This window comes from Pipistrellus kuhlii, unplaced genomic scaffold, assembly GCF_014108245.1.
Source record: "Pipistrellus kuhlii isolate mPipKuh1 unplaced genomic scaffold, mPipKuh1.p scaffold_m20_p_4, whole genome shotgun sequence".
NCBI lineage: Eukaryota > Metazoa > Chordata > Mammalia > Chiroptera > Vespertilionidae > Pipistrellus > Pipistrellus kuhlii.
In genome coordinates, this window is record NW_023425540.1 from 51,368,122 (window position 1) to 51,395,489 (window position 27,368).

The 27,368-nt window shown below is 34.9% G+C and overlaps 1 protein-coding gene across 1 annotated transcript in view; it reads right to left on the bottom strand.

Moving 5' to 3' along the window:
* The window catches only part of ST8SIA4 (ST8 alpha-N-acetyl-neuraminide alpha-2,8-sialyltransferase 4), an 81,415-nt gene that overhangs the window by 38,842 nt on the left and 15,205 nt on the right, over positions 1-27,368 (bottom strand). The window contains exons 3-4 of the mRNA XM_036410327.2: positions 22,291-22,548; positions 4,179-4,472 (exon numbers count right to left, since the gene is read on the bottom strand). Coding sequence (XP_036266220.1) covers positions 4,179-4,472; positions 22,291-22,548 — 552 coding nt within the window. The remainder of the gene's footprint in view (positions 1-4,178; positions 4,473-22,290; positions 22,549-27,368) is intronic.

Genomic DNA, 27,368 nt, shown 5'->3' on the forward strand with positions numbered 1-27,368 from the left:
GAAGAAGCAAAGATAATACAATGGAGTAAAAAACTATTTTCAACAAAATAGCGCTGGAATTCCAGGATATCGGCATACAAAAAAATGAATCTACACACAAACCTTACATCTTTCACGAAAATTAACTGACAATAGATCACAGATATAAATGTAAAATGCAAAATTATAAAACTCTTAGAAGATAACCCATAGGAGAAAAATCTCCATAACTTTGTGTTTGGCAATGACTTTTTAGACATAATATGAAAAGTCATGATCTATAAAAGAAAAAATGACAACCTGGATTTCATTAAAAATAATAAATAATATTCTGCAAAAGGCAATGTCATGACAATGAGAAGACAAGTCACAGACCAGGGGAAAATAAGTCCAAAATATATATCTGATAAAAATGTTACCCAAAATATATACAACTCAACAAGAAAACTAACAACCTGGATAAGAATTCGGTCAAAGACCTTAAAAGACATCTCAATAAAGAAAAGATACAGATGGCAAACAAGCACATTAAAAGACGCTGGGCCAGCCCTGGGTGGCTGGGGGCGGAGGAGGTTGGGGGGCTCTGGAGGCAGGCGTGCAGAGGCAAACTTCATTATTTAAACTTTTAAAAATATATTCTATTTTTATCATATGTCATCAGAGAAATGCAAATTAAAATAACTACAAAATATCACTACATACCTATTAGACTAGGCAAAATCCGGAACACTGGGAACACAGAATACTGGTGAGCATGTAGAGCTACAGAAACTCACATTCATTATTGGTGGGAATGTAAAAATGGTACAGACACTTTGCAGGACAGTTTGGAAATTTCTTACAAAACTAAACATACTCTTATCCTAAGATCCAGCAATCATACCTTGCCATTTATCCAAATGACCTGAAAACTATGTCTACCCAAAAATCTGCACACAGGTGCTTACAGAAGCTTTAATCATGAGGGCCCAAACTTGGAAACAACAGATGAGTGAATATATAAATTGGTACATCCAGGCAATGGAATATTATTCCCACTAAAAGGAAATGAGCCGAAACCCGTTTGGCTCGGTGGAGAGAGCGTCAGCTTGTGGACTGAAATGTCCCAGGTTCGATTCTGGACAAGGGCATGTGCCTTGGTTGAGGGTACATCCCCAGTAAGGGTTGTGCAAGAGGCAGCTGATTGATGTTTCTCTCTCATCGATGTTTCTAACTCTCTATCCCTCTCTCTTCCTCTCTGTAAAAAATCAATAAAATATATATTTTTAAAAATGAAATGAGCTATCAAGCCATGTAAAGACAAGGGAAAATCTTTAAAGCATATTTTAAGAAGACAATATAAAAGGGAAACATACTTTCTGATTCTAGTATGTAACATTCTAGAAAAGGATAAACTATGGAGACAACAAAAAGATCAGTGCTTGCCATTTATTAATGGGGAAAGAGGGGTGAGTAGGCTGAGCATAGAGGATTTTTAGGGCAGTTAAACTACTGTTTTGTGATACTTTATTGGGGGCTATATGTCATAGTACATCTGCCAAAGCCCACAGAATGTGCAAACTAAAAGTGAACTGCAGTGTAAACTATGGATTTTGGGTGATAATAACGTATCAATGAAAATTCATCCATTTTTAACAAATGTATGACTCTGTGAAAGATGTAGATAATGAGGGAAGCTATGTGTGTTTGGGGAGGCATGGGTATTTTGGAAATCTTTGTGACTTTCTCATGCTTTTGCGGTGAACCTAAAACTGCTATTAAAATAGTCTATCAAAAAAAGTACTAATTCAGAGTAATAGATTTCCTAATTAGTTTCCTATACTCAGGAAGTACTTCAAAACATTTTTTTAAAAATCTTAATGAGGGGGACTGTGTGTGTCAGAGGGTGTGCACATGTAAAACAGCATATTTTAAAGTTTTTCTCTGAATCAAATGGCATTGGCATTTCAAAGAATAGTATATATTCTTAGCATAATGCATTGTGATTCTGTGTTAAGAACACATTAAAAAGAGCATTGTTTTTTCAAGTTGTAATTAATAGAAATCTTTGTAACCAAAAAGTACTTTTCCTCCAAATGGGCATATTTTTATCTCCTTTTGTTGAAACTTTGTGAAACATCAGGAGAATGAATGTTGAATAAACATGATCCTACTTAATAGAGAGGAAATATGCTAGTTGACCATCATGCCCTCACAAAAGGTGGCACCCACATCCAATAAGAAAGGAATATGCTAATTGACTGCCACACCCTCAAAAATGGCAGCGCCCATAGCCACAAGATGGCAGTGCTCAGTCCCTTCAGCCCAGATGGGGCCAGCAGCTCTGCACACTTACGTCTGGAGTCCCCCAGTCTCTTCAGCCCTCCAGCTGCCCAGGGCTAGCCTGAGGCACAGACAAGCCTCAGATGTAGGCTTCTTAGTTGACTTCGGAGGTGCAGGCAAGCCTTGGATGGTAGCTGCCTTGGATGGCCCAAGGCATAGGTAAGCCTCAAGTGGCGGCTGCTCAGCCTTTCAGGGCCGGTCGGAGGTGCAGGCAAGCTTCGGATAGTGGTTGCCCAGCCACGCAGGGCAGCCAAGGCTTGCACTGCCAGCAGTGGCAGCAGCAGAGGTGTGATGGGGGCGTCGCCTTCCCCTGAACAATGGGTCACCTCCCACCCCTGAGGGTTCCCAGTCTGTGAGAGGGGGCAGGCTGGGCTGAGGAACCCGCGCCCCCCTCCAGTGCATGAGTTTTTCATGCCCTGGGACTCTAATATAAGAATGCAATTGTGCTCAGAATAATACAATCCAAGAAACTATCTTTAGACAGAACAAGGAAATGGTAAATCTTTGAGGAGAATATCTCAGTAACAAAACAAAATGAAAATACTAGCCCAGACCCAATTATAGTAGATGAAGGAAACTATTTTTAACTCTGCGGTTGTTAACCACTTTCTTTTAGGACTTCTATCCACTGTATTCAATTGGTCCCCTGAACTTGCCCTTCCTTTCCATCTACACTGATTCTGCACTACATTTTTTATCAATTTATGAGTCAATTAGTCAAAAGCCTAATTGGTTTTCATTCTTCTAGCACCTCTTCTTGCCAATGCAGAGTCGGCAGTTACAAGATTTACTCTCCTAAATGCACACAGCTAACTGTGCTTAATGCAGGATAAAATTGATTCTCTTCCCAACCAGAACACAAGTAATTTTTCCAACTTTGTAGTACAATGCCCCACAATACTCCACAGATGTCCTGTGTACTTAATCATTTCCTGCCTCAGTTTGCTCTAACGATGCCATAGAATTTCTTTGTTTGGTTGTCTCTTGCTCTTCCGACAATTGTTATTCTATTTTTAAGGTCTAGTTCAAATGTTCGACTTTTAAGACTTCTTTTGTTAATCTGAGGGACAAATTCTTCACTCTGGACAACATACCTCCTTAACTCCATTTGTTTATGTCCTAGCCAACTGTGCATGCCTCTGTTTCCACCATAAGCCTATGCATTCCTTTAAAGCAGTGACAAGTGCTGTTTTATTTTTGTATCTACAGCACCTGGCACTCAGTAAGAGTTCAATAAACACAAGTTATTGCTTATCTTTGCCTTATATATATCACACAAACACATATATACAAGACTGAATTTGACCTTTTGGTTACTTGTCACTTTTAAACAAGCGTATACTTCTTAGGTTTTTCTGCTGCTTTTGAGTTAATAAATAAAAGGGAAATGTTAACTTAATTCATAAAAACAGAATTGTAACTTTTGGGGGGAAAACATTATGGATTATTATTTCAGCCAGCTTCTCTATCTCCAGAAGGCCTCTTAGCTACAGATGGGTCTTAACTGCTCTTTAAATACATTTAACATGTATGCTTCAACAATAGCACTTCCATTGTTTCATTACCCAAGTTTTATCAATTTTACCAAGAATTCTCACTACTGTTTAACACGTAAAAGTATAAAAATCAGTAGTTTGTTCATGAGCAGACATATGTAAGTGCCAAGTTCAAATATTTGCCTTTTCAAGAAAAAAGAATAAACTGAAATATGATAGCTCATAAATAAAACTCACGTTGGTGAACAGAGTAGCCATTATCAAAATATGGAAACTTATACCCACTGGGAGAGTGTATGGAGGCTCCTCCCAGCCTAGGGAAAATGTTTAGTTATGTGCTCCATTGTGCCAAGGACAGACTGGCCCTTTCCAGACACTTACCCTCTGACAGCATGAATAAGTCTCAATGATGGATAGGCAGTTCGCACTCTCAGTTTATTCTTAAGGATTAATGCATTAACCCACTCCACGTGCTTCTCTCCTCCTTTGACCATGAAAGCAGGGATCCAAAGGACACTGTCATTCAGCATGGAAAGTCTGTGCACAAATTTTTCTCTGTCACTCTCATTCCGAAAGCCTCCAAATGCTCTTTGCACAACTGATGGATTCATGGTAATAAAATCTGATTTAGTTCCCACATCTGCAGCAAACTCCACCACAGGGGCTAGATTACACCTGAAGAGGAAAAAATTAATGGGAAAGTGAGAAATAAATATGAAACATTTACTCCTAAAATAGTATGCACGGAGAGAAGAATGAGAAACGAGCATAGTTTTTATTTTAACGAGGTAAAAAAATAATAATAATCCGGTAAAATTACATTTTCAATAAATCACCATGCATCAGGAATTTTCTTCAATAAAGATGTGCACTCCCAGGGTAAGGTTCAAATTGTCACTTACATTAATTCAGCCTGCTGTCTAAGAATGCCCTTTGCTGTAATCATCATAAAATCATATGATATGAATTCCTAATCGGTGAATTTATGACAGTAAGTTTGGCTGTCGCCATGCAGGTGGGAAACCTAACCACATGGTATTCTATACGTAAGTAAAACCTGATATCCCAATCTGCACCACTTCTCAATCTTAAGTCATTTCAACAACTTTATAAACATAAATAAGTGACGATGGCTTTTCTGTAATCTGTAAACTGTATATTCCTTAAAGCATTTTTCATAAACATATCTATAATTGATTTTAGGGACCTAAATGGGAAATTAAAGTAAGAAAAATGGAGTTCTCATATTTAATATGCATTTTTGAGATGTTAAATAATGCAAAAAACCCTGCTTTAGAGACAAATACCCTCCTGTTTCTCTGAAGACATACTCAAAATGCTTGTTTTCCCTGATAATAGGAGACTTGCCCTCTGTCGGGATAGACAGAATTGGCTGACCTGTCCTCACATCCGAGTTCTTGGATGTTGCAAAGTGCCTGTTCCTGGTTTTGTATACTAATTTCACTCTTGTATTACAAACTTAGGAAAGTACCTTGAACATAGTCTTCAACCAATTTGTGATGTTATTTTGATTCTGTGACACAGATCTTTGGCTACTTGAAAATAGTATTTTACTTTAAAGTACTTTAACTTGTTAGGAAAGGTAAATTTTAATTAGTTGATTAGTGAAAAATTAGATGTTTAGCAAACAAGATTTTGCTAATTTGGAAAAAAAATCATTTGAATCTATTCAATGTACACCTTCAAAACACACACTAGCAAACACACACACACACACACACACACACACACACACACACACAAAGTCATACAGAATTCTCCTTTTCTTTTTCTCTCCTCATCTCAGCCTTTCAAGGGAAGGAAAAATAGAATGATTTCCTCTTTCTGCATTTTACAGATTTGACTGCATTATGAAAATTTCTCACATTTCTCTTCCTTATGCATTTAGCCATATTCATTAAATTCTTAAGCCAGATAAATTTAATTAAAAAATAAAGTGTATGCTCTGCTATTAAAAATACTGGTATATGTATCCTTTCTTATCTCTTTTAATTAATATATGCATTATTACTTCTTAGATCTCTAAAAACATTTAGCTATCACAACAAATATCTTTCATCTTACAGAATTAAGCAAAGTCTTATCAAAGATGAGCTACGGAGATAAAACAAATAAAAGTTGATACATCATATTATTTAGAAACTAGAGGCCTGGTTCATGAAATTTGTGCACGGGGTAGGGGTTCCCCCTCAGCCCAGCCTGCACCCTCTCCATTCTGGGACTGCTGGCCCCTAATTGCTCACTTGCCTGACTGCCTGATTGCCCCCAACTGCTCGCCCCTTGCTGGCCTGGTCACCCCAAACTTCCCTTCTCTGCTGGCCTGGTCAACCCCTAACTGCCCCACTGCCTGCCTGGTTGCCCCAAACGGGTGCCCCCCCCCCACCTGCTTGTCCCATACAGTCTGTATTCAGTTGTCTGTCTGGTTGTTTCAGTTGTGATGGACCCTGGTTTTTTATATATTAGGATAATATTTTCAAGTTATGCATATTTAAATACATCCACTATAATATGAGAGGGTATTTTTGTCTCTATCCATGATCCACACACTCTTTGATATTAGACACTATTCATTCCCACCACAGTCAGAATATTATGGATGGGATTGCCCTGGAAAAGAACAGCCACATGTGAACAGAAACCAAAGTGAGCATACTGCAATGGAACTCGTGGAAGACTGAGGATGTGGTGAATTTTGAGGGCCTAAAATGTACTCCACTACAACTTTTAAAATAATCTAAAATTCTAAGCAAGCAGATTATAAGATGAATTTAGATACTGTGGGGAAAATGTGTTCTTATTATCTTTATTACAGACACTTTTACTTCCACAGATAAAAAATAGGCAATGTTAATATTACAGTTAACATGCTCCAGTCAGGAGAGATAGCATCAAATATTCTTTTTGCTATAACAATTCCTCAGCAATTCTTTTCAGAGGATTCCCACTATAGAAAAACAATATCTATGCTTCACTTTCTCTACACTTATAAAAATTATCCAAGCCAACCCAGTTAAAGAGAACACTCACACACACAAAAAAACAAAAAAAACAAAAAAAACATTCAACTGAATTATCTTCTCAGGAAAAAAAAATCATTCATTTACTTTATGCTTTTCTTTACTTTTCTTTATCACATATTTAAAAGCTATTCCACCCCCAAGTTTCCTAACACCCACTTTTTAAGAATTGACTCAGCATGTTACTAAAACATGATTATTTGGTCACGTATAATTTCAGAGCTAGAAAGACATTCATCCATAAAGTTGGATATTGAAAAACAGGTACTTTCCACCTTGGAAGTAAAAGGAAACTAACAGAAGAACATTTCTGGAGAATAGGGTTGACCCAGTAGACAAAACAACATAGCTGATGCAATCAAGGAATGCTAAATGACTGTGGTGCTAACTAAAGGGAACAAAGAGATCAAAGAGTAATTAATCCACATGAGTTTATTGTAAAGTTTTTATGACTTAAGTACAGCCCAACCAGGCTTTTCCAGGGATGGAAATCGCATGACAGAAGGACACATAGTAAAATACTATCTATGCTGGCTCCAGGAGTTCAGCTGGTTCATTTTCCTTGGGGTGACTATGTCTAATTTTTCATTGGAAGGAAAGATTAACATCCTGCTCACATGTGGCAAATAAATTAACTACTCTGTGGCTGAGTCAGATATTTAGTCATATATTTAGCTGAACGCTACATAATCAGGGCAAGCATTAAGCAAGTCAGAATAAGCAACCAGCTGTGTTGTACTCCAGCAATTCAGTAGACTTTTTGCAAACCACATAGCGATACTAGTAGCAATACTGCTGATTGAGCAAGATTATGAATAGATTCCCAATCACATGCACTTCATCTTCTTTTCTTTAAATCTTCTTAGGGATCACAATATTCAAAAGTACCCAGAATGTGTCGCAAGTATTTATGAAGTAACACATTATTTTAGATGTTATTCTTAATCTCAGAAAATTTAAGAGTGGACAACTTATAAATGATGGATTTTGTGAGTCAAAATTACTAAGAGCATAAGAATATTTAATATAGTTAAGCTCAATTTCTTTAGTCAAATTAAATTTTAACTGTCCAACTAGTTTTGACATATTAAAAATCTGAAGACATATGTGTATTATCCAAACTTCCTGTTTACTCTAAGCTGCCTAAAATATTCTCTAGGTTTATTTACCATCATAACTGAAAATGCTAAAGAAAGGCAGCTAGGTCCTCTTATTCTCTATAATTTCTTCAATAATCTCAGACTAGGTGTGATTGCCTTTCAACATTCCTTCTATGCAGAACTGAAGGTGCTTTTGTTTATTTAAAGGCTATGTAATTTTTAACGTTCATTTTAACATTAATTCATTTAATTTTTAAGTGAAGAAATGCTTATTTCATGTATAATACCTAAAGATCACAGAATTCCCTAGGAAGACATATCTTTTAGATTTATTGATATTCCCTACATTCTCCTTATGTTATAGTTCAACAGTATAAGCAACTGAGAAGTTCTTCTCTCAATAGCTCAACGGTTCTCTTGAGAGTTCATTCCAAAAATACTACACCATATGTTCAGAACTCTTCCAGCTATCTTAATATTTAATAGTAATTTTTACAATGATATAACCTGGCCAAAATACAGTATTTTTTGCTATTATCAGTAATACCAGTAAGATAATGCTCATTGATTTAGCCATATCTTTAATCATGCCATGGTTCATCTTATACATTTGTGCTACCTACAGGTCTCGTCATCCACAATACTGAGGTAAAAGAGCATGCACTGTGATATAGAAGGTTTTAATTACTTCCCTATAATATATAACATAGATTAAGTGAGAAGGAAATAAAATTGAGTGCATTGAAGAATAAATTCTATTCTTCCTCACTACTAGTTAATGTACAGACAAGTTCCAAACACATGATTAGCATCATTTCTCTCCTTTGACCAACTCCACTGTGTGTGTCTGTGTACTAGCATTAAAATCCCTTAGCCCAAACCATTGTTACCAATGGAACCACATTTGTCAACAAACCATGAAAAGAGAGCTAGCCTCTTCTCTTTTCTGCTCCCAGAGGAAGTTTATGGTTCCTATATACTTTGAGCTTGAAGAACCAAGAGAATAAATACTCTCTGCTACCTTGGTGTTTTAGGTTTTGTGGTTATCCTCTCAAAATTGCTAGAACATGCAATCTATCAGTCTTTCTAACTTTCTTAAGGTGAGGGTATTAGGCTTCTCACTGACTTGAAACCAATACTTTTTGCAACACTTTCAGGTAAGTAGTATTAACTCCACTTTGAAGACGAGAAAGTAAGGTCAAAGTCATTTAGAAATATGTCCTAGGCCATAGTACATATAAAAGAAAAAGCACAGCTACTTTAGAATCACTCAGGACAGAAGTTCTAAATGACATAATTTACACGTGTGATTTCTTTCAGAGTCAGAGGAAATGTTTATATGCTCATCATTCACCCTAATTTCCTGTAGGATAAAGAGTACTTTACCATTTAGTTTCAGATTCCAGTCTCAGACTCCCAGGACTTAAGCATATTATATAAAGCAACTCAGCCATAAACACTCCCCAAATCCTGAGGAGTTATTAAACAAGGGGCTTTAATTATATTAAATATGAAAATAATATTCATACTTCAGATCTCTTGAGGAAAATTTTTCAAAATGCAATCAGAAGGATTACCTATCTAATTTAGGTCATTTTGAAATATGAAGGGAAATTGTAATGATATTGGAGGAAAAATTAAACAGTGTGTAAGAAATAGAGATGAAATTTCATATTGAAGATTTGCATTTTCAGTATGGTGGGGGAACACAAAAATGTGCACATCACACTTTATGTTTGATGGTAAAATATCAATAAAATCCTAAGCTTGACAGAAATAAACACTAATGACATATGTCATGAAAACAACTGACTAAACACAAAAGAGACTTTTTCACAAATCCAGATTTGTTTACATTACTGGCAAGGTTGGCGAGAACAGTGTCATATTATTTCTAGGGAAATCACAGAATGAAAAAAACAATCAAGCTTATTATAAAATATAAACATCTGAATACCCAGAAATGTTACACTATGCATTCCCACATTCCAGTGGGAACCAAAACCAAAATGGAATCGCTGGGAAAATCTGCTACAACTGCACACATATTATTTAATAACATTTTTTTGGAAGGAGGTAGGAGAAGGGATGCCAAGAAATTGATATATTATGCTTAATCAAATAAAATGTTAAATGTGCATTTAAAGATATCCAACTTTGGCTTACTTTAAGAAATAAAAGGTATTTAGCTTAGTTTCTGCCCTCAGCCATCTTTTAATTAGTAGCTATATGGGCATTGGTCTTCACATTCCAATCTATGTGACTTCACATATATTATAATACCTCTCTGAGATCCAACTTTTTCTATAATTGAACCTATCAACACTAATTGGAATGATAATGGGGTTGAGGGAGGAACAAAATATCTAAATATCCTCAGAATTGATTGCTTAGAATTGGTAATAAATATTAGCTAATGTTTATCATTTTTACATGCTCTTTCCTCTTACAGCCTATTGTGAGAGTCAAAAGAAAAGCATACAAACAATTTAAAGAGCATGTCAAATAGGAAGGACTTACTGAGCAACAGTGTGGAAAGAAAGATTTATTTATAGGTCATTTAATAAACCATTTTGTTTGGAAGTTAGGCACCCCTGAAACTAATTGGGGTTAGAATGTGCACACACACAATACAGTGTACAGATGATGTGTTGTGGAATTGTGTACCTGTATAATTTTGTTAATCAGTATCACGCCAATAAAAAAATATTATGACATAAGTGTGTAAGGGAATTAGGCTCTACAATTAGAACTTTAAAATGGTTTATATATAAGGTAGCAAAGATCTTTCATTATGATATTAAGAAGAATAAAAACTAGGTTTTATTAAACACTTATTATGTTCCAGAAACTGTTTTATTTCCTTTGTATGTGATATTATATGCAACTCTCATAATGATCCCATAAGACAGAAACTGAGTTGTGGTATATTGCACAAATTGACATAGCTAGTAAGTAGTAGAGATAGGTTTTAAGCTCTTAAATATTGAGTACCCATTAATCCCTCTGAATGAAAAGTAAGAATTAGACCACAGACCAAATATAGAGGATTCAGTCACAAATTTAGTTACATTTGAATATGATACTAGTATAGCTGTGGTTTTTACCATCTCATTAATTTCATTGATTCACAAGTCTGGCCTAAAAGTCTAGTTGGCTAAGATAGAGGTTCAATCCTTCCTCATCTCTCCTGTAATCACTTGTGAATTCAAATCAAAATTCTATAGCAAAATTACTAGACTATGTTCTTTTCCCTAAAAGAAGGAAATTGTTTACGGTGAGAATAAGAAGTAAAGTCTACTGATTGAGCTTAACTTAGAAATAAATACATTTTTGTTTTTCTTTTCTCTGTTTTTGGAGATTTATTTATCAAAAGTGCCCATTATGAAAAACTACATATGAGCAAGTGGTATTGCTGAAAGGACAAATATTCTTTAGCATTGGAACTCAGATCTTAACATAATGAGAGGATACTGAAACTATCTCAAAATATTAAGGGAGTACTGGAGGGCTATTTGTAACTTCAATGAATTTAAATGTGATATAAAATACAAGCATCTCCTCTGATAAAATAGATTAAAAATAAGGCCTAAAAGTGCAGACTTAAAGATTTCAGCTAAAAATACAAATTTGACTCCATAGACCTCTGCCTATGACTCTCATGACTAATCCTAGCATATGAAAAGGCAAGAGTTAGGGAAATCAGGGGAGGTGGTTATAGTCAGTTTCCACTATGAGTCCACATTTTTTTGGTTAATATTTACCTAAGGATATTTTTCCATTGATTTTTAGAGAGAGTGGAAGGGGGAGAGACAGAGAGAGAAACATTAATGGGAAAGAGACATATTGATTGATTGATTTGAGAGAGACACATCAATAGGTCTCCTCCTTCATGAGCCCTCAACCTGGGCCAGGTCTGGAGTCTGCAACTAAGTTACCTATCCTTGACCAGAATTGAACCCCAGACCCTTCAGTCTGAGGGCTGACGTTCCATCCACTGAGCCAAACCAGCTAGGATATGAGTTCACATTTTTAATCAAGCTCAAACTTAGCATTTATTATCCTTCACTTTTAATCCCAATTAATTTTGAGTGGGTGACTACTTATAAGTCATCACCCATTTTTCAAGAAAATAAAAGATAGAGGAGGAGTAAAAGGAGTAACAGGAGAAGCAAAAGAGGAAAAAGTAAGACATCAGAAGGATAACAATTTAAAAATATATTTTTCTCCATTAAAAATAAGATATTATAGCCTCTGAATAACAGTGTGTGGTTGTGTGCACTAAGTGATTTTTAAGGTAAAAACTAGCTGTTCTCTATCTAGAACTTCACAATATATTTATAAAAGTTAATAAACTTCATGAGCATTGTGAAAAACATATTGTTATACCACATGGATTTTCAAAGTAATTTAACTATGAGCTATTCATTTAATCCATTATTATAATTAAGAAATTTCATGTGATTATTTTATAAAAAAATAAATTATGAATTATTATAAATGTCATGTTTCTTGCAATAGCATATAGAATAAATACTAAGCATACTCTCTTAATCCTTCCTTTATAATTAAACTAGAGGTCTGGCACACAAAATTCGTGCGTGGCTACAATCCCTAGGCCTGGCCTGTGATCAGCAACATCTTCCCCAGGTGCCCCCAGCGGGCCCCATCCCCTCTGCTCTCCATCCCCATGTTCACTGTTCACCATCTGGTGATTGGTGCCTGACGGCCAGGGAAAGGGACGGAGAGCTCAGCTGTTCCTGCCTGCTCACCAGCTTTGCCCCCGCCACAGGTGTCCATCAGGCGATCAGAGCCTGCCGGCCAGGGAAAGGAACCAAGAGGTGGTCAGTGATCCTCATAGTGACTGGTCCAGTGGTCATTCTGCCTTCAGGGTCAATTTGCATATTACCCTTTCATTATCTAGGACAGAGGCATGGTGCGCAGGTGGGGGCCTGCTGGCCTTTTCTGAAGGGGTCCCAGATCAGGGTGGGGTCCACACTGGGGGGCAGCCGAGCCTGGGCGAGGGGCTGCAGGCTGTTTGCAGGCCGGCCATGCCTCCAGCTTTGTCAGGAAGGACATCCTACAGTGACATGAGGAAGACACCCAGTCTATCTGGTTTAATTAGCATATTACCCTTTTATTAGTATAGATAACTTTAATTTTTCTAAAGGATGTGAAGGGTAATTTCTGACAGTTGAGAGATTTCTTATTCATTGTCTAGGCAGAAATCCATGACAGGAATATTTAAGACAAGATGGTAGGAAACCAAGCAAGAATTTTTAGAATGTATTTTTTAGGTTCTCTTGTCATAAACAGGGAACTGTGTATGTGAAATGAGAACTATATACAATGATATTTGATCTCTCTAGTCTTCTCGGAATACCACTGATGCTCTAAAGCAGGTCTGAAAACATGCAGGCCTTTGGACCAGAGATTAACGTAACTCTGGAGAATGGGTAATTTTGCTTATACATTTCCCTATTTAAAGGGACAGTGATGATAAATGACAAACACAACAACAAAATCTACTACCTGGATTGAGCCCCCAGGCTGTCAGTTTGTGAGATCTGCACTAAATCTTCTGATTCCCTGGACAGTCACGTCAATCTTCATTTTTAAATGTTAGTTCTAATCAATATGTTAAAGATGTTCCATTAGAAAGTTGATATAGTGTGATTTTTTAAAGTTGAAACAAATATGATATATTAAGCTGCAGTTTAACCACAGGTGCTAACTAAAATAGACCAAAAATCATTTTTTTTTAATCATCCTTTCAAGTTGGAATTATTTAAAAGTAAACAGGAAATACAAACTATTTTAGGTGACTACTGTTTTCTGAAAGCACAATCATCATCATTCAGAACAAATTAGGAAACTACAGAAGTTCTAAAAGTTGACTTTTAAAACATCCTGATTTTTTAAAACATTCAAAACTCAAAATTTAACCATTAGAAAATATGGTAGATAAGGATAGCAAGTGTGTGTGTGGGGGAACCTTACAGAGTTTAGATCCTTCAATTCTCCCCCCTTTTATTTTATTAAAGCGTTACAGATTCAGTTTTTGGTTTGTAAAAATGAAACTTCCAGTTCTAGCTAAATCCAGATAATGTTCTGCTTTCTGTTGAACATCACATAAAATATTAAAATATGCCTAAAAGCATATTGTACATTAGAAATTAAAGAATACCTTAGATAATTAAAGAATAGATATAGTATTTTAATATAAAATGCACAAAATTAAGCTTCTCATATATTAATAGTTTCCTTAAATACACATAGAAGGCCATGCCTGGAGAATTTGAAAAATTAAAATGAAGGGCAAAGTATGTTAAGAAATTGGGTAGGATTTTTATTAATGATCTCAATCATTGAGGCTAAAGAGCATCATGAAAAACACATCCACACAATACATTGCTAAGATGATAAGCACAAAGAATAAAGGCAAGAATGTGCATAAAAATATGACAGTCCTCAAAAGGAAATTATTTTTCCTCTTCCAAAAGGAACTGCAATAAAACTTAAATTCTTTCATTTTATAATTAATTCCTTTTGTCTCCCTGGTGGCAATACTTTTTTTCCTAGCTTTGTTATTAGTACTGCTATTGTGTTATTTTCTTATTTCTTTCTACATGTCTGTCTACTCCATCAGACTGAAAATTCCAAGAAAGATAGACCATACAATTTAGCTTTGTATCCCTAAAACCTCCTGAGGTCCTTCAGAACTTGGCATCTAGGGGATGCTTGCTCATTGTTTTTTTAAGAAAGAAATACCTGTTAAATTATGCAACAACCAGATGAATTAAACTACCACTTCCATTATTAAACTTCAATATATATATATATATATATATATATATATACACACACACACACACACACACACACACGCGCGCGCACACACACACAATCATATTTAGGTGCCATACACTTAATGTCAAAGGTCAAAGTAGTACTCAAAAATAATTATGGGATTCTAATTTTTAACATCTTTCCTAAACAATTTATGAATCTCAGCAGAAATATTACTCCCAATGCTTATAGGATCACCATGCTCTTGACTCAAGGCTGTGTTGTTCAGTCCAATATAATTAGCTAACCATTATGAGAGCCAATGGTTACTATCTATCTTATGCCAAATACTACACAATATTTCAGAATCAAGTGATTTTGATTATCCAAAATACAAATTCTCTCTCCCTCTCCCTCTCCCTCTCCCTCTCCCTCTCCCTCTCCCTCTCCCTCTCCCTCTCCCTCTCCCTCTCCCTCTCCCTCTCCCTCTCCCTCTCCCTCTCCCTCTCCCTCTCCCTCTCCCTCTCCCTCTCCCTCTCCCTCTCCCTCTCCACAAATAAGACACACCTGACATTAAGAGAGAATACTCAAAACTACAGGCTATAAAACTCTATATTGTCAATTTTTATAAAAACATATATCATTCTTAAGATCACTCAGGTAGTGTCAGAGTTGAAAGAAATATGAATCCAATTCTCCTAACCCATAGTACAGCATCCTACTAGTCCATACTCCAGATTTTAACATAATTTTTTTTAATTAAAATTACTTTCATTCCCAATTGAAAAGCATTATTTGTGTTCACTGCATGAGAAAATACACACACACATAAACATCAGTACCAAAAACAGAAATTAAACTAATTTTCAAACAGAAAGCACTGGTAAGTTTCCCTCTAAAATACAATCACTGTTAATAGTTGATAATATACCACTATTATTTTTTTTTAAGTTTCCAATAATGGCATGAGTCAAATTATATACTGAAAATATTCTTTTCTGTGGTTCCAAGAATTTTAGTGATTGCAGTGAAGTAGATATGGGAAGTGGGAGGTCTTATCTTCCAGAGAAATGTCAACAGCATATTAAATGATGCTGATGTGAAATAACTTCTCTATCCTTGTAATAACACTTGTATTTACTGTTTCTTTACATATTTTGAACGCACTGTGACTTTCCAAGTTCCTGACCTTTCAATAATCATTATGAATCATTAAAATTTACCCTTATTTTTCTTTGGCTAAGAAGTTATCCTTTCCTGATTTTAAGACTTACCCTTTGTGTGCATACATCATGAGGAAAGGCAATACTCCTGGGCCCAAGGAAACAAACAGCCAGATCAGATGATACAGTATGAAGTGGAAATATTTCTACAAGTTGACTGATGAGGAAGAAATATCTTTATAAAGCATGGCAACCAGAAGGAAAAAATTTAAACAACAATGCAAGCTGACAGGACTTATTCCAAAGGTATCTATTGAATCATAGGAAAATAGTGTCATGGAGTTTCAGATTCAGAAAGGAATTTTTTCTTCCATCTAGTTCAACTGCCGCATTTGGCATATCTGGAAATTGAAACCCAAAATGGTTTACCTTCTGGTTCCAAGTCACACAGCTATATTGAGCAGCAATGCCAGCAGGGGAATCCAGGTTTCTGAACTCTCAGATAAGTATCATTTTAATTTTACTTCATGGGAGAATACACACTGCCTAGTAACAAACGGCCATTTAACTGCAAATATTTACATTTTCTGTGTACCCAGGTCACAGATACAATTTTTCTAGAATGAATATTAATCCTATGCCATCAGAAGAAGAAAACTTTACATTTCTTTAATAGCTAATTTATACTTGGGTTTATAGTAGACCCTTTCACAAGTATTATCTCATTTAATTTATAAAATTAAAGGTAGGGATTATTTTCTTCATATTAAATATGAAGAATCTGTGGTTAAGAGAAGCAAACAAATCATTTAAGATTGAATATAATATACATATATAATGAAAAATCTGAAACTTGAAATCACATCTACCTGCTTGATTGAGGTTAGCTCCCTAGAGAGAAAAGGTCTTGAGTCTCCTGCACACTTAGCTGACATTCTTTTGACACACAAAAAGAAGTTCTCACAGATGGGCCATAGACCACAACTGGAGAAACTGTTCAACACTCAAAAGTCAGCTTGAGGTTTTTTTTTTTATATTTTATTTCTTTGATTTTTTAAAATTGTTTTTTGCCCCCAATTTTAGTGTGAGATAGTTGGCAAATAATATTGTGTAAATTTAAAGAGTACAACATGATGTTTCGGTATACAGATATATACTGTGAAATGATTGCCAGAACAAGGTTAACACATTCATCACCTAAGATAGTTGTGAAAAAGCTATGTTGTTGCTTCTTTCTCCAACTTATTGTGTACACTCAGGAAAAACACTCAAAACTCTCTATGGGAAAATATAGTTTGTAAGCCTAATCCTAAGTACCTTAGAGGAAACCTTTACATTTGGCTTTGGAGTACATGTTTAGGGCCTACGTCCACTTACAGATGAGTTGGATAGATGAAAGGTAACAAATACCTTAAACCCAAATATAATGGAATATTATCTGGAGTCTTCATTTTCTGTCGTCCCCCTAAAAAGTTACATTTTAAGGAGAAGCATACTCACATTCATTATCATTTCCACTCTCCATTTGTTTTACTATTCATATATATATCATTCATTAGTTTTCCTAATTTGCTTCCAAGTGACTCCCACTGTCACTGTCTTACTTTGTCATTTATTATTTTTACTTTTAAACTCTTTTCAGTATTACTGTGCTTGTCTTCCACTAATTTAGTTATCACCTAGATGCATTTTGAAATTTAAATTTGGTCAAGCCATTCCTCAACTGAGTGTCTCCACAGACCTTATGCAAAATTAAGCCCAACCCCCTTAGGAAGGAATGACCTGTCTCCCAGCTTCCTCTCCAATCCAGCCTGCTTCCATATGCCCACCCAACCCTTTATTCCAGCATGCTGACACTACTTCTGGTCCTGGGAAAGCCACTTGATCCCAGGCCCAGGTCCCTTTGCACACCATAGATCCAGTGTGGACTAGGTCTCACGCTTTTTCCTTTCCTTTCTATACTTGCCTCCTCAGCCTTCATGACATAGCTCAAGTGCTATCTCTCTCAGGAAATCATCCTTGACCACCCCTTATGTCTACTTTGTGCCTTGTTACCAGTGCCTACTTCTCTGCGTACCTCTAATAAAGCAATATGCACCTTACTAGTTCATTATTTTATCTCTACTAGACTGTGATCATCTCAATGTACAGACTGCTCTCCATTTCTGTATCTCTTCCTAAAACAGGCAAATAAAAAAGTGAAGGGGATCATCAATAAATTATAAGGAAAATCAAAGCAATGCTATCTATGACCTGAAACCTTTGCATTTGGCTTTGGAGTACATATTTAGGCCTATGATCACTTACAGATGAGTTTGATAGATGAAAGATAACAACTACCTTAAACCCAAAACTGAAGCCACACTTTGAAATCTATAGAAGGACGGATCAATGCCGATTTACCAATGCTCATTTGATGTCGGGAAAGGATGATCTCTACAATATTTGACATTAATACCAATCATACCAAATAAGCTTGGTTTATCACCTTACTCTGTCCTATGACTTGGATTTTATCATCTTTTGCTTCTTGTAGTTTATTGATTGTTCTTTCTGATCTTTGATTATTTATTGCATGGTCCTTCCATCTGCAAACATGCTCATGCTTCTGTACCTCTAAATCCGTTCCTCTCTGGCTTATAGCAACAGCAAAAAACCTCAACAAAAACAAGCCAAGAAACCAAAAAAACTCTAAGGTTCTTTCTTGGACTACAGGATATCATGTAAATCCTTAACATGGTGTAATACAACTTCATCATTTAAGCACCAATTCCTTGCCATTTCCCCTTTCACACAGATGCTCATTATGAATGTGATAATAGAATGGTCACAAACTCTGCTTTATCCAAAGACCACAGGAAGCATTTGTCTTTGTGCTTACTGGTTCCTGTGCCTGAGATTCCTCTTTTCCATGTGTTGAATGACTAATCATCCAGGTGTATGATGATTTATTTGTCCTTTCTTGTCATTATAAAATGCCTTTCTACTTAAATATTTATACACATTTGCACAGGTTCTTGTTCCTGGAAATACTGATTAGAGAAACATACTATTTTTAAGACTTGTTAGAAATTATCAACTTGATCTTTAGAAAAGTTTTATCAATTTACAATTTTAAAGTGTTTTACATGAGTTCCAGTATCACTGAAACTTTGTACTGAAAATGCAGAACTTTAAAGTTCTTGCTGGATTGATAGATGAGTTACTGTATCTGTTTATAATACTCTAGTTTAAAAAAATGTTTTAAAAGTTAAAATAGTTTATCAGTCATTGTCATTTCCATTTTAAAAATTATCTACTGTAAATAAAACCTCTTTATCCAAGGAGTGACATGGTTGGAAGAAAAACGTTAGAGCTTTACCTCACATCATAAGAAATAAGAAATTCCTTATTTAGTTTGAAGATGACCTTTTAAATTTTATTTTGTTATATTTTTTCATAAGCTTTTATACTCTCTATGTCCTCTACCACGTCCATTATCTCCTTCCACACCCATAATAACCACACTGTTAAATTTTTTAAATAATTAATAATAAGAATAAAATAAAAATTCTGATTTCTACCTATATTTTATAATTAATACATATCACAAAGAAAATTAGTTTAAAAATGTTAAAATGTCACTGATCAAAAATATCAATAATATATTAAGTAAAAATAAGGTAGAACACATATGTAGTAATATCGCATAACCAATGTTGTTATTCTTAAAATATAAATTACTTTTTCTAATCAATAAGAATTTTTTAAAAAATCTTTATAATTCCCTGGACTTGGATCCCTACCAGAAAATTAGCTGTTTTCATGTAAAACATTTGAATTAAAAACAAACATATTCTGAGAGAGCCTGAAAAAAATTTTGTGAACACACAGAAAAGCAGACTTTTTTCCCCCCTCTTCTAGAAAAGAGTCTATTTTGCTCTAAGAGAGCAGGCATTCATAGAATATCAAGAGGATGATTTAAAGTTTGCTGTAAATTATCTACTAGTGGAGAATGAAACTTGATTGAAATATAAAACCACATTGTATCAGTCAAGGCAAGTCAATTCCTCCATCTTTTTCTTTTGTGAAACATAGCATCTCTTCTCTTAGGAAGCTACAACATCATACAGTAAAACCTGTTTATCTTATTTCTTTAGTTTCCTAAAGAAATACATACATTCACTACAACTATTTCCAATTTTATGTATTCGGATTTTATAGATACTCCTTTCTGTTTGAGCAGTGTTCATGTGTCTGCATTTCATATTATTCAGCAGCAACTATTCACATATCTGGTAAATATGGGGAAAGTTTGTCCTTTGTTTATATCAGACAATGAGAATTTCTATTTCTAATCCATGGACACTGCTATTAGAAAATGCAGTGACAAATTTAATTTTCAACTACAACATTTAATTCAAACAAGATGAACTTTAGTATCAATCATTATTAACTTTACAGTTTATGCATTTCTTTACTATATTTCTCCATCTCAATTTTAGAAAAACACTTTGAAATAATAGGTCTATTGTTATTAATACCATTGGAGAGTGGAAGTAATGATTATTTAGCAGCTTAAGATATTTGTCCAATATGATGTTTCTAGTAATTGTCAGGAACCCAATTTTCTGATCCTTAATATCTAGAACATTTCATTAAACTACTCTTCATATTCCTATATTTTCTTTTTCATTGTAAGGGTTTAAATGAATTTTACTTAGATGTTAAATTTGGAATACAGTGTTGTATAAATCTAAGACAACAATACATGAACAAGAACCAAAATTTTCTCAAATCCTACATTAATTCTTTAATTTAATAAGTACTATATACCTCATACCAATTACGGTACTAGATCATTAAGACACAGGGTTAATAAATCAGATTTGTTGGAGATATCAGCTTGCGTAGTGGTCGGCAAATTGAGGCTCTGTTGACTAAAGAGTTTGCCAACCACTGAATAGGGGCTTAATCACAAGGAACAACAGCCTGTAATTATTGGAATTGAGAGTCTGGGTCTGTGGTCGGCAAACTCATTAGTCAACAGAGCAGCGATCCGCAGTTTGCCAACCACTGGCCTAGAGCATTGTCCAGGCATATTGAGCTGTTCAGTACCTCCCAAACCTTAATGCACATAAAAATCATCTGCTCAATGCTCATTCGGATGCAGCAGCTCCAGTACAAGTTCAGAGATTCTGTTTCTAACAAGCTACCAGATAATATTGATGCTGGTAGATGATAACTGTGATTTGAGCATCCAAGATTTACTTATATAAATGTGGATATATTTAAATGGATATTTTAACTATCTCTCATTGCTGTTCTTAAATTTTAGGGAAAAAATATAAACCAAGAGGAAGTTAGGAGGGAATTGGTCAAGCATGGCAGGAACTGAGAAACAAAAGAAAAAAGGGGACACTTAGAAGAAAGTGGTCTAGGCTAAAGAGAAGATGGGAACAACAGAGAATGGGAAAATGGGAGGCACAATAAAGGCCTATTTATGATCAGTTTATTTGTCAACATGGCAAGTCAGCATACTTTTTATCTATCATTATACTGCTCTGTTACACATTTCAGTATACATATTTCATTTATTCAGTGAATTTCCTAGAAAAAATAAATAAGCAAAAAAATTCTGTTCAAATACAAAAACCAGGAATTATAAGTTACTAATATTTATGATACCATCACAATCCCATGTCTACAGTTGTGTTTTCTTCATTTAATTTAAAGTTAACCAAGCACAAGACTCATCAAATATCTGTTTACCCTCAATGACAAACCATCAGGTGTGTTTAATTGTGTATGAAAATTCAAAAATTAAAATATACTAACAAATACAAATACCACATAAAAGAATAATGAAAATAATTTGGCCTAATATATCAAATATAAACTTGTTAAATTATGTCCTTGAAATTTGCTAAATAATTATCAGAATAAAGTAAAATTAATTTACATCTATTACATCACTGCATATTAATATTTGTAATGTCTGTAAACAAATAAAGTAATATAATATACTTCCTTTAAAGAGAACTGTGAATATAACTAATTGAATTAATTCATTCACACATATAATTAATTTCCCATACACATGAATTCTTTAATATTAAATTGATAAATATAAAGAATAAATATTAATAAAAAGTTTCTCTATATAGTATTAAATACAATAAAATTGCCATTTGATGAAAAATGCTGGTATGAATCTTTTATTTCAATGATATAATAATTTTATATTTCAGGGTAAATGTAAATTTGGATGTGACACAGAAAAATATACTGTAGATAAATATTTGTTTGAGCTTTCAATAATCCTTGATATTAATGTTAGGTTTAAACATTTCTGCCAGTTTTGTACTTCTAAATTAAACTTCTTTGAAGAAATTACAATCTTCAGGAAAAAAAGAAAACTCACCTTATTACAAAATTGTGACTGTCAATCTCCTTTCCACATTCACTATCCAGCAGAATGCCCGAGTTTCCCACAACAGCACAGGTCTTAAACCTGCGGTTCTTCATCGGTGACACTTCAGGGAGCAAGCTATGCAGATCCTGAGAAATATTTAGTGTCCGGCGCCTGTCCAGCACATAGTGGATGACATCACCAGGCTTAAAGCTGCTCTTGACCACAGAGACATCTCGTTCTGCATCTAGGAAACGAAGAATGTTCTTCCTATATTTGAAACACAAAGTTTTCTGTTAATGACAACATACCAAGGAACTGGTGATATAATTTACAAAGTGGCATATGATGAAATGTAAATTGGTAAATTACTATTAATAATCTCAAATTGTGATTAGGTAATTAAAGCAACAAGTTAAACAGATTCTACAGGAAATAGAATATATGTTTTAAAAATCATTTGCACATAGTTTCTCAATGATTTTCTAAATAAACATAGTATCTACACCTATTTGTGGAATGGCAAAAGCCCCTCATTTACTAAAATATACAGAAAGATTAGTTTAATAAATAAAATGCAATTGTGATGATTTGATTTTGCATAATTAATTCTACTAGTGTTAATTAATGCTCTATAGTTATCTATTTTGTTTAATATTGTTTCAAGGTGAATAGAAATAACATGAAATTGTTTGAAATTACACCTTAATAAACTCTATTAAAATAATTGAACCCTCCAATGAACTTATACACATTTACTCAAATTATGTGAATATTATAATTATTTGAAGAAGAATTAAAACTATAGCACTATCATAATAATAAAAGGCCAAGAGGTGTCAAGACCAAAACGACCAAACGACTGGTCATCAGGAAGTGCATGGAGTAGCTCTTGGCCCAGTGCCCTGTGGGGCGCCTAATGCGATTTCACATGCTGGGCCCCTGGTATGTATAGAAAAGCTTTCTTCTGAGCGTAACGATTCAGGAAGTAATATGGGTAAATTTGATGAAAAGATAGATAAAACACTGGACTCGGGCAGTGATAGCTAATTGTTCCTTAGTGTTCTTGTTCCCCTGCTTCCTTTCAGTATTTGAATGCTCTAAGTTTTAATTGAGCACATGGATGGTCATCTAGAACATTTCCAAGTTTTCAAACCCAAGTGCCGCTGGGTTTGGTCATGCAGTCTGTTTTCTTAAATGGTATATGAGTGAATCATGAAAGTAACTATTGGAGAGAAAAATAAAATTTCAACTTGTTTAATCCACTATATTTTAAGGTCTTTTGAAAGAAAATTTAGCCTATAACTAGTAAAGAAATTAATACAAGATGTGAGATGCCACATCAACATATATACATATGTTAAGTAATGATGGAAAATGAAAATAGAGATATAGTAGGCTAGAAAGGTAGTGACCCTTAGCATGATACAGCAAAGCTCCTGATAAAAACTATTATCTGCAATAATTTGGGAGTCATAGTCTATACCTAAAAGCCTGTCATTCTTGGAAAATTGGTTTTAAAGTGTAAGTTGCTTGTTCCTTTGAGCAAGGCACTAAAAGTTAGGAATAGCCAAATTGCAAGCTGAGATGGAAAGGATAATTTCTAGTAACGACCTATAATCTAAACCATGTGAGAATCTAGTAATTGGGACCTCCCCAATGTTTCTAATACCCCAGGGAGCAAGAGAGGCAACCACAAATCAGAGCCATCCTAGCAGCAAGAGGGATATCACCTTCCCATCTAAGTGTAGTCATTCAACTGATGTAAGAGTAGCTGCCATTCAACTGAGGGAGCAAAATCAGTGAAGAGCCCTGTTCAGAAGATATTTGGGGTGGGTTTAACTATACCAGGCACTAACTACGAAGAAGTAGCCCAGCAGTGTAATAAATTTTTGAGGGAATTATATTGCCAAAGACACTATGTACTGGGTCTACAAAGTCTGGGATTGCTTATCCTTAAACTACCAAACATAAACCAGCTAGAAGCAATTTGAGAAAGCTCTTTTCTAGATTGAGAATTGGATATTGCTTACTAAAGTGTACTACTGCAGCTGGTATACAATGCCATTATTATTACATTCAAGTTATAATAGACATATTTTTTCCTCTAGTGCTGTTACTATTTAAGCTCCCTCACAGTCTATATACTTCATTACAAAATATGGCTGTCCTCCCATCAATCCACCAGCAAGGCAATTCATCAAATCATACAAAAGCCAGTATCATGACTAGGAAAGAGGGAGAAAATAAGTCCCAATTTAATGTGTGGTATAATTAAAAAGCCAGGTGATTAAAAGTTAATTTTGCCAGATTTTTATAAATGATATAAATATAGATATAGATATAGATATAGATATAGATATAGATATAGATATAGATATATTCTCTCTGAAAAAGAAAATGATTTTTTGAAAAAATTTCTCAAACATTTGGAATATTAGGTTCACAAAGAGTAGAATTTGTACAGGAAAACCTGTATAAATGCACTATAGTGAAATTTTAAAATTAATAGAAATGTTTTCAGACACTATAATAACTTATCTTAACAAAGTACAAATTATATGAGAAGAAACAACCAATATATTTAGCAACTATAGGGCATAAGAATTGCAGAAAATTGAGAAGTCTTTCATTTCATTAAGTATATATGATTCTTAACAAAAGTTAACAATTGGCTGCAATTTATATAACTTTTTATACAGACTTATAAAATAAAATTTATTTAAGAAAAAAAAAGTAATGCTTGACACTTGTATTTTAATGAAAAAAAATGTTCATTTCCTGTGAAAACGACAAGGCTGGCTCTAAAATAAAGGCTGCACGGATGTGGTCAGATTACCTAAGGCCATGATATTATCATTTTTCCTTTGAACATAATTCGAAGGAGTTGCAGGAGATATCTGCAGATGTACTCACAAGTATGCAAGTAGAAGTGAATAGATTTCAGGCCCAGATTTGAAAGAAGAATCTTTAGAGCCTGGAAATCCCTTTCCTCATGAAAAAAAATTAACACTTAAATGTTGTCAGCTGACTGCAAGAAGGTTTGAGAGGGACTTTCACATTACAGAACCTTTGTCATGTGATCAAAAGCAGTAAAAATATTTTAAAGCATTAAGTCTTCTAAATCCCTGACTATCAATGATCATCTTTAATTTATTTATTCAGAGAAAAGTTCATATAATAAAGTGGGTTATTAGAGTTCAGAAATTTTTTGAAAAACAACATAATGTCCTACTCTTGGAAGAAAAGAATGCTTAATGAAATACATAATTATTAAGTAGAGATGATACATTTGTGAGTGTTCCTCCAATACTGTTATAGCCTCAAAATTTGTGTGTGTGTGTGTGTGTGTGTTTTATTGGCAGCAGTAAAAAATATCAATAGTAAAAGTACTTTCCAAGACAGAATAAAAATACCAATTCACATAGACTAATCAAAATATAAAAATATAAGTTTGTAGGCAAAACTCAGAATGATTGTGTAGTATTTGTTTTTTAAAACTGAGGGGGAAGGGGGAAAAATCTTGAGGGTTTCTAGTTTGTTCTTTTTCTTATATTGAACCCACCTTGGAGACTTTTGATCTGAGCTAAGCTTTCTGATGTAGGATGCAAGTAAGACTGAAAATAATTAGTTAGCGAATAATATTTGTATTTTGATGCTTATTTTTTAAAACAAAGAGAAAATGTTAGTTCTTTTTCTCCTTAGCAGGTTATAGGCATTTTGTTGTTGTTAATCCTTACCCAAGGATATTTTTCCACTGATTTTCAGAGAGTAGAAGGGAGGGGGAAAACAGAGAGAAACATTGATGTGAGAGAGGCACATTGATTGGCTGCCTCCTGCAAGAGTCCTGACTGGGGCCAGGGCCTTGCAACCAAGGTACATGCCCTTGACTGGAATTGAACCCAGGACCCTTCAGTCCTTGGCAGACCCTCTAGACCACATGTGTCAAACACAAGGCCCGCGGGCCAAATCTGTCCCGCCAGGCCTTGCAATGTGGCCCGCACCGCGCTGTCATCACTGCACTCGGCTGCGTTTCCATCACAATGACAGTTTATGACTGTTCAGAAAACCATTCGGCCCGCGATTTAGGCTGGATTTTAGATTTTGGCCCCTTCTCTGATTGAGTTCGACACCCCTACTCTAGACAAACCAGCGAGGGCTATTTTTTAGATTCTAGGTGTGACAGACTATACAATGTTCTGTGGATTTGCTAAGTCTAGTTGCTGTTTGAACTATAGAAAAAAGAAAGAAGGAAACTAGAGCTTAAGTACAATTAACTAAATATCCTTGGAAGCATGAAAAACTAGTGAACTTACTTGCAACTGAAACAACCTTTAAGTGTCATCAAGGATAACTGACATATTCTGCTCAGAAGATAATTAATATGAATGAAAAGATCAGGTTAAACAAACTTATTATACTTCAGAATGAGAGCGATGGAAAGAAAACTCAGTTTAACTTCTGGGCTCTAAAGAATCATGAACCAACAAAAGCTATTTATTAATATGCAGGCTGAACCAGTACTGTAAGTCCTCATATTTAATATAGTGGATAGGTTCTTCGAAACTGTGACTTCAAGAGAAATGAGACATATAATCAAGCCAATCTTGCCACAGTCTAACTGATATCTATGAGTGAAATTCCGACGAGACATTTCTGGTCACAAAAACATCATCAAACTTCTAAGTAAAAACCCAAAACATTTCAAATATTAAAACACTGAAATAAATGTGAACTGTATATACATTTAAGAAAGATGAATTAAAATAAGAGAATTCTCTCCCATCACGCTTATTCCAGTGCAGGGTCACAGGCAGCTGGATCCTATCCCAGCAGCTCAGAGGGCAAGGCGGGCACCCACCCTGGAGGGTTCATCCTTCCCGCTCAGGGCCACTCACACCCACACCCACTCAGATGGGGAAAGTGTGGACAAGCCAGCTCACCTAACATGCATGTATCTGGGGTGGGAGGAAACCAAAGGACCCAGAGAAAACCCGCAAAGACGTGGGGAGAACGTGCAAACTGCACACAAACAGTGGCCCAACCAGGAAATTATTATTTTTTCTCATCAATGTATAACGGACTGACAC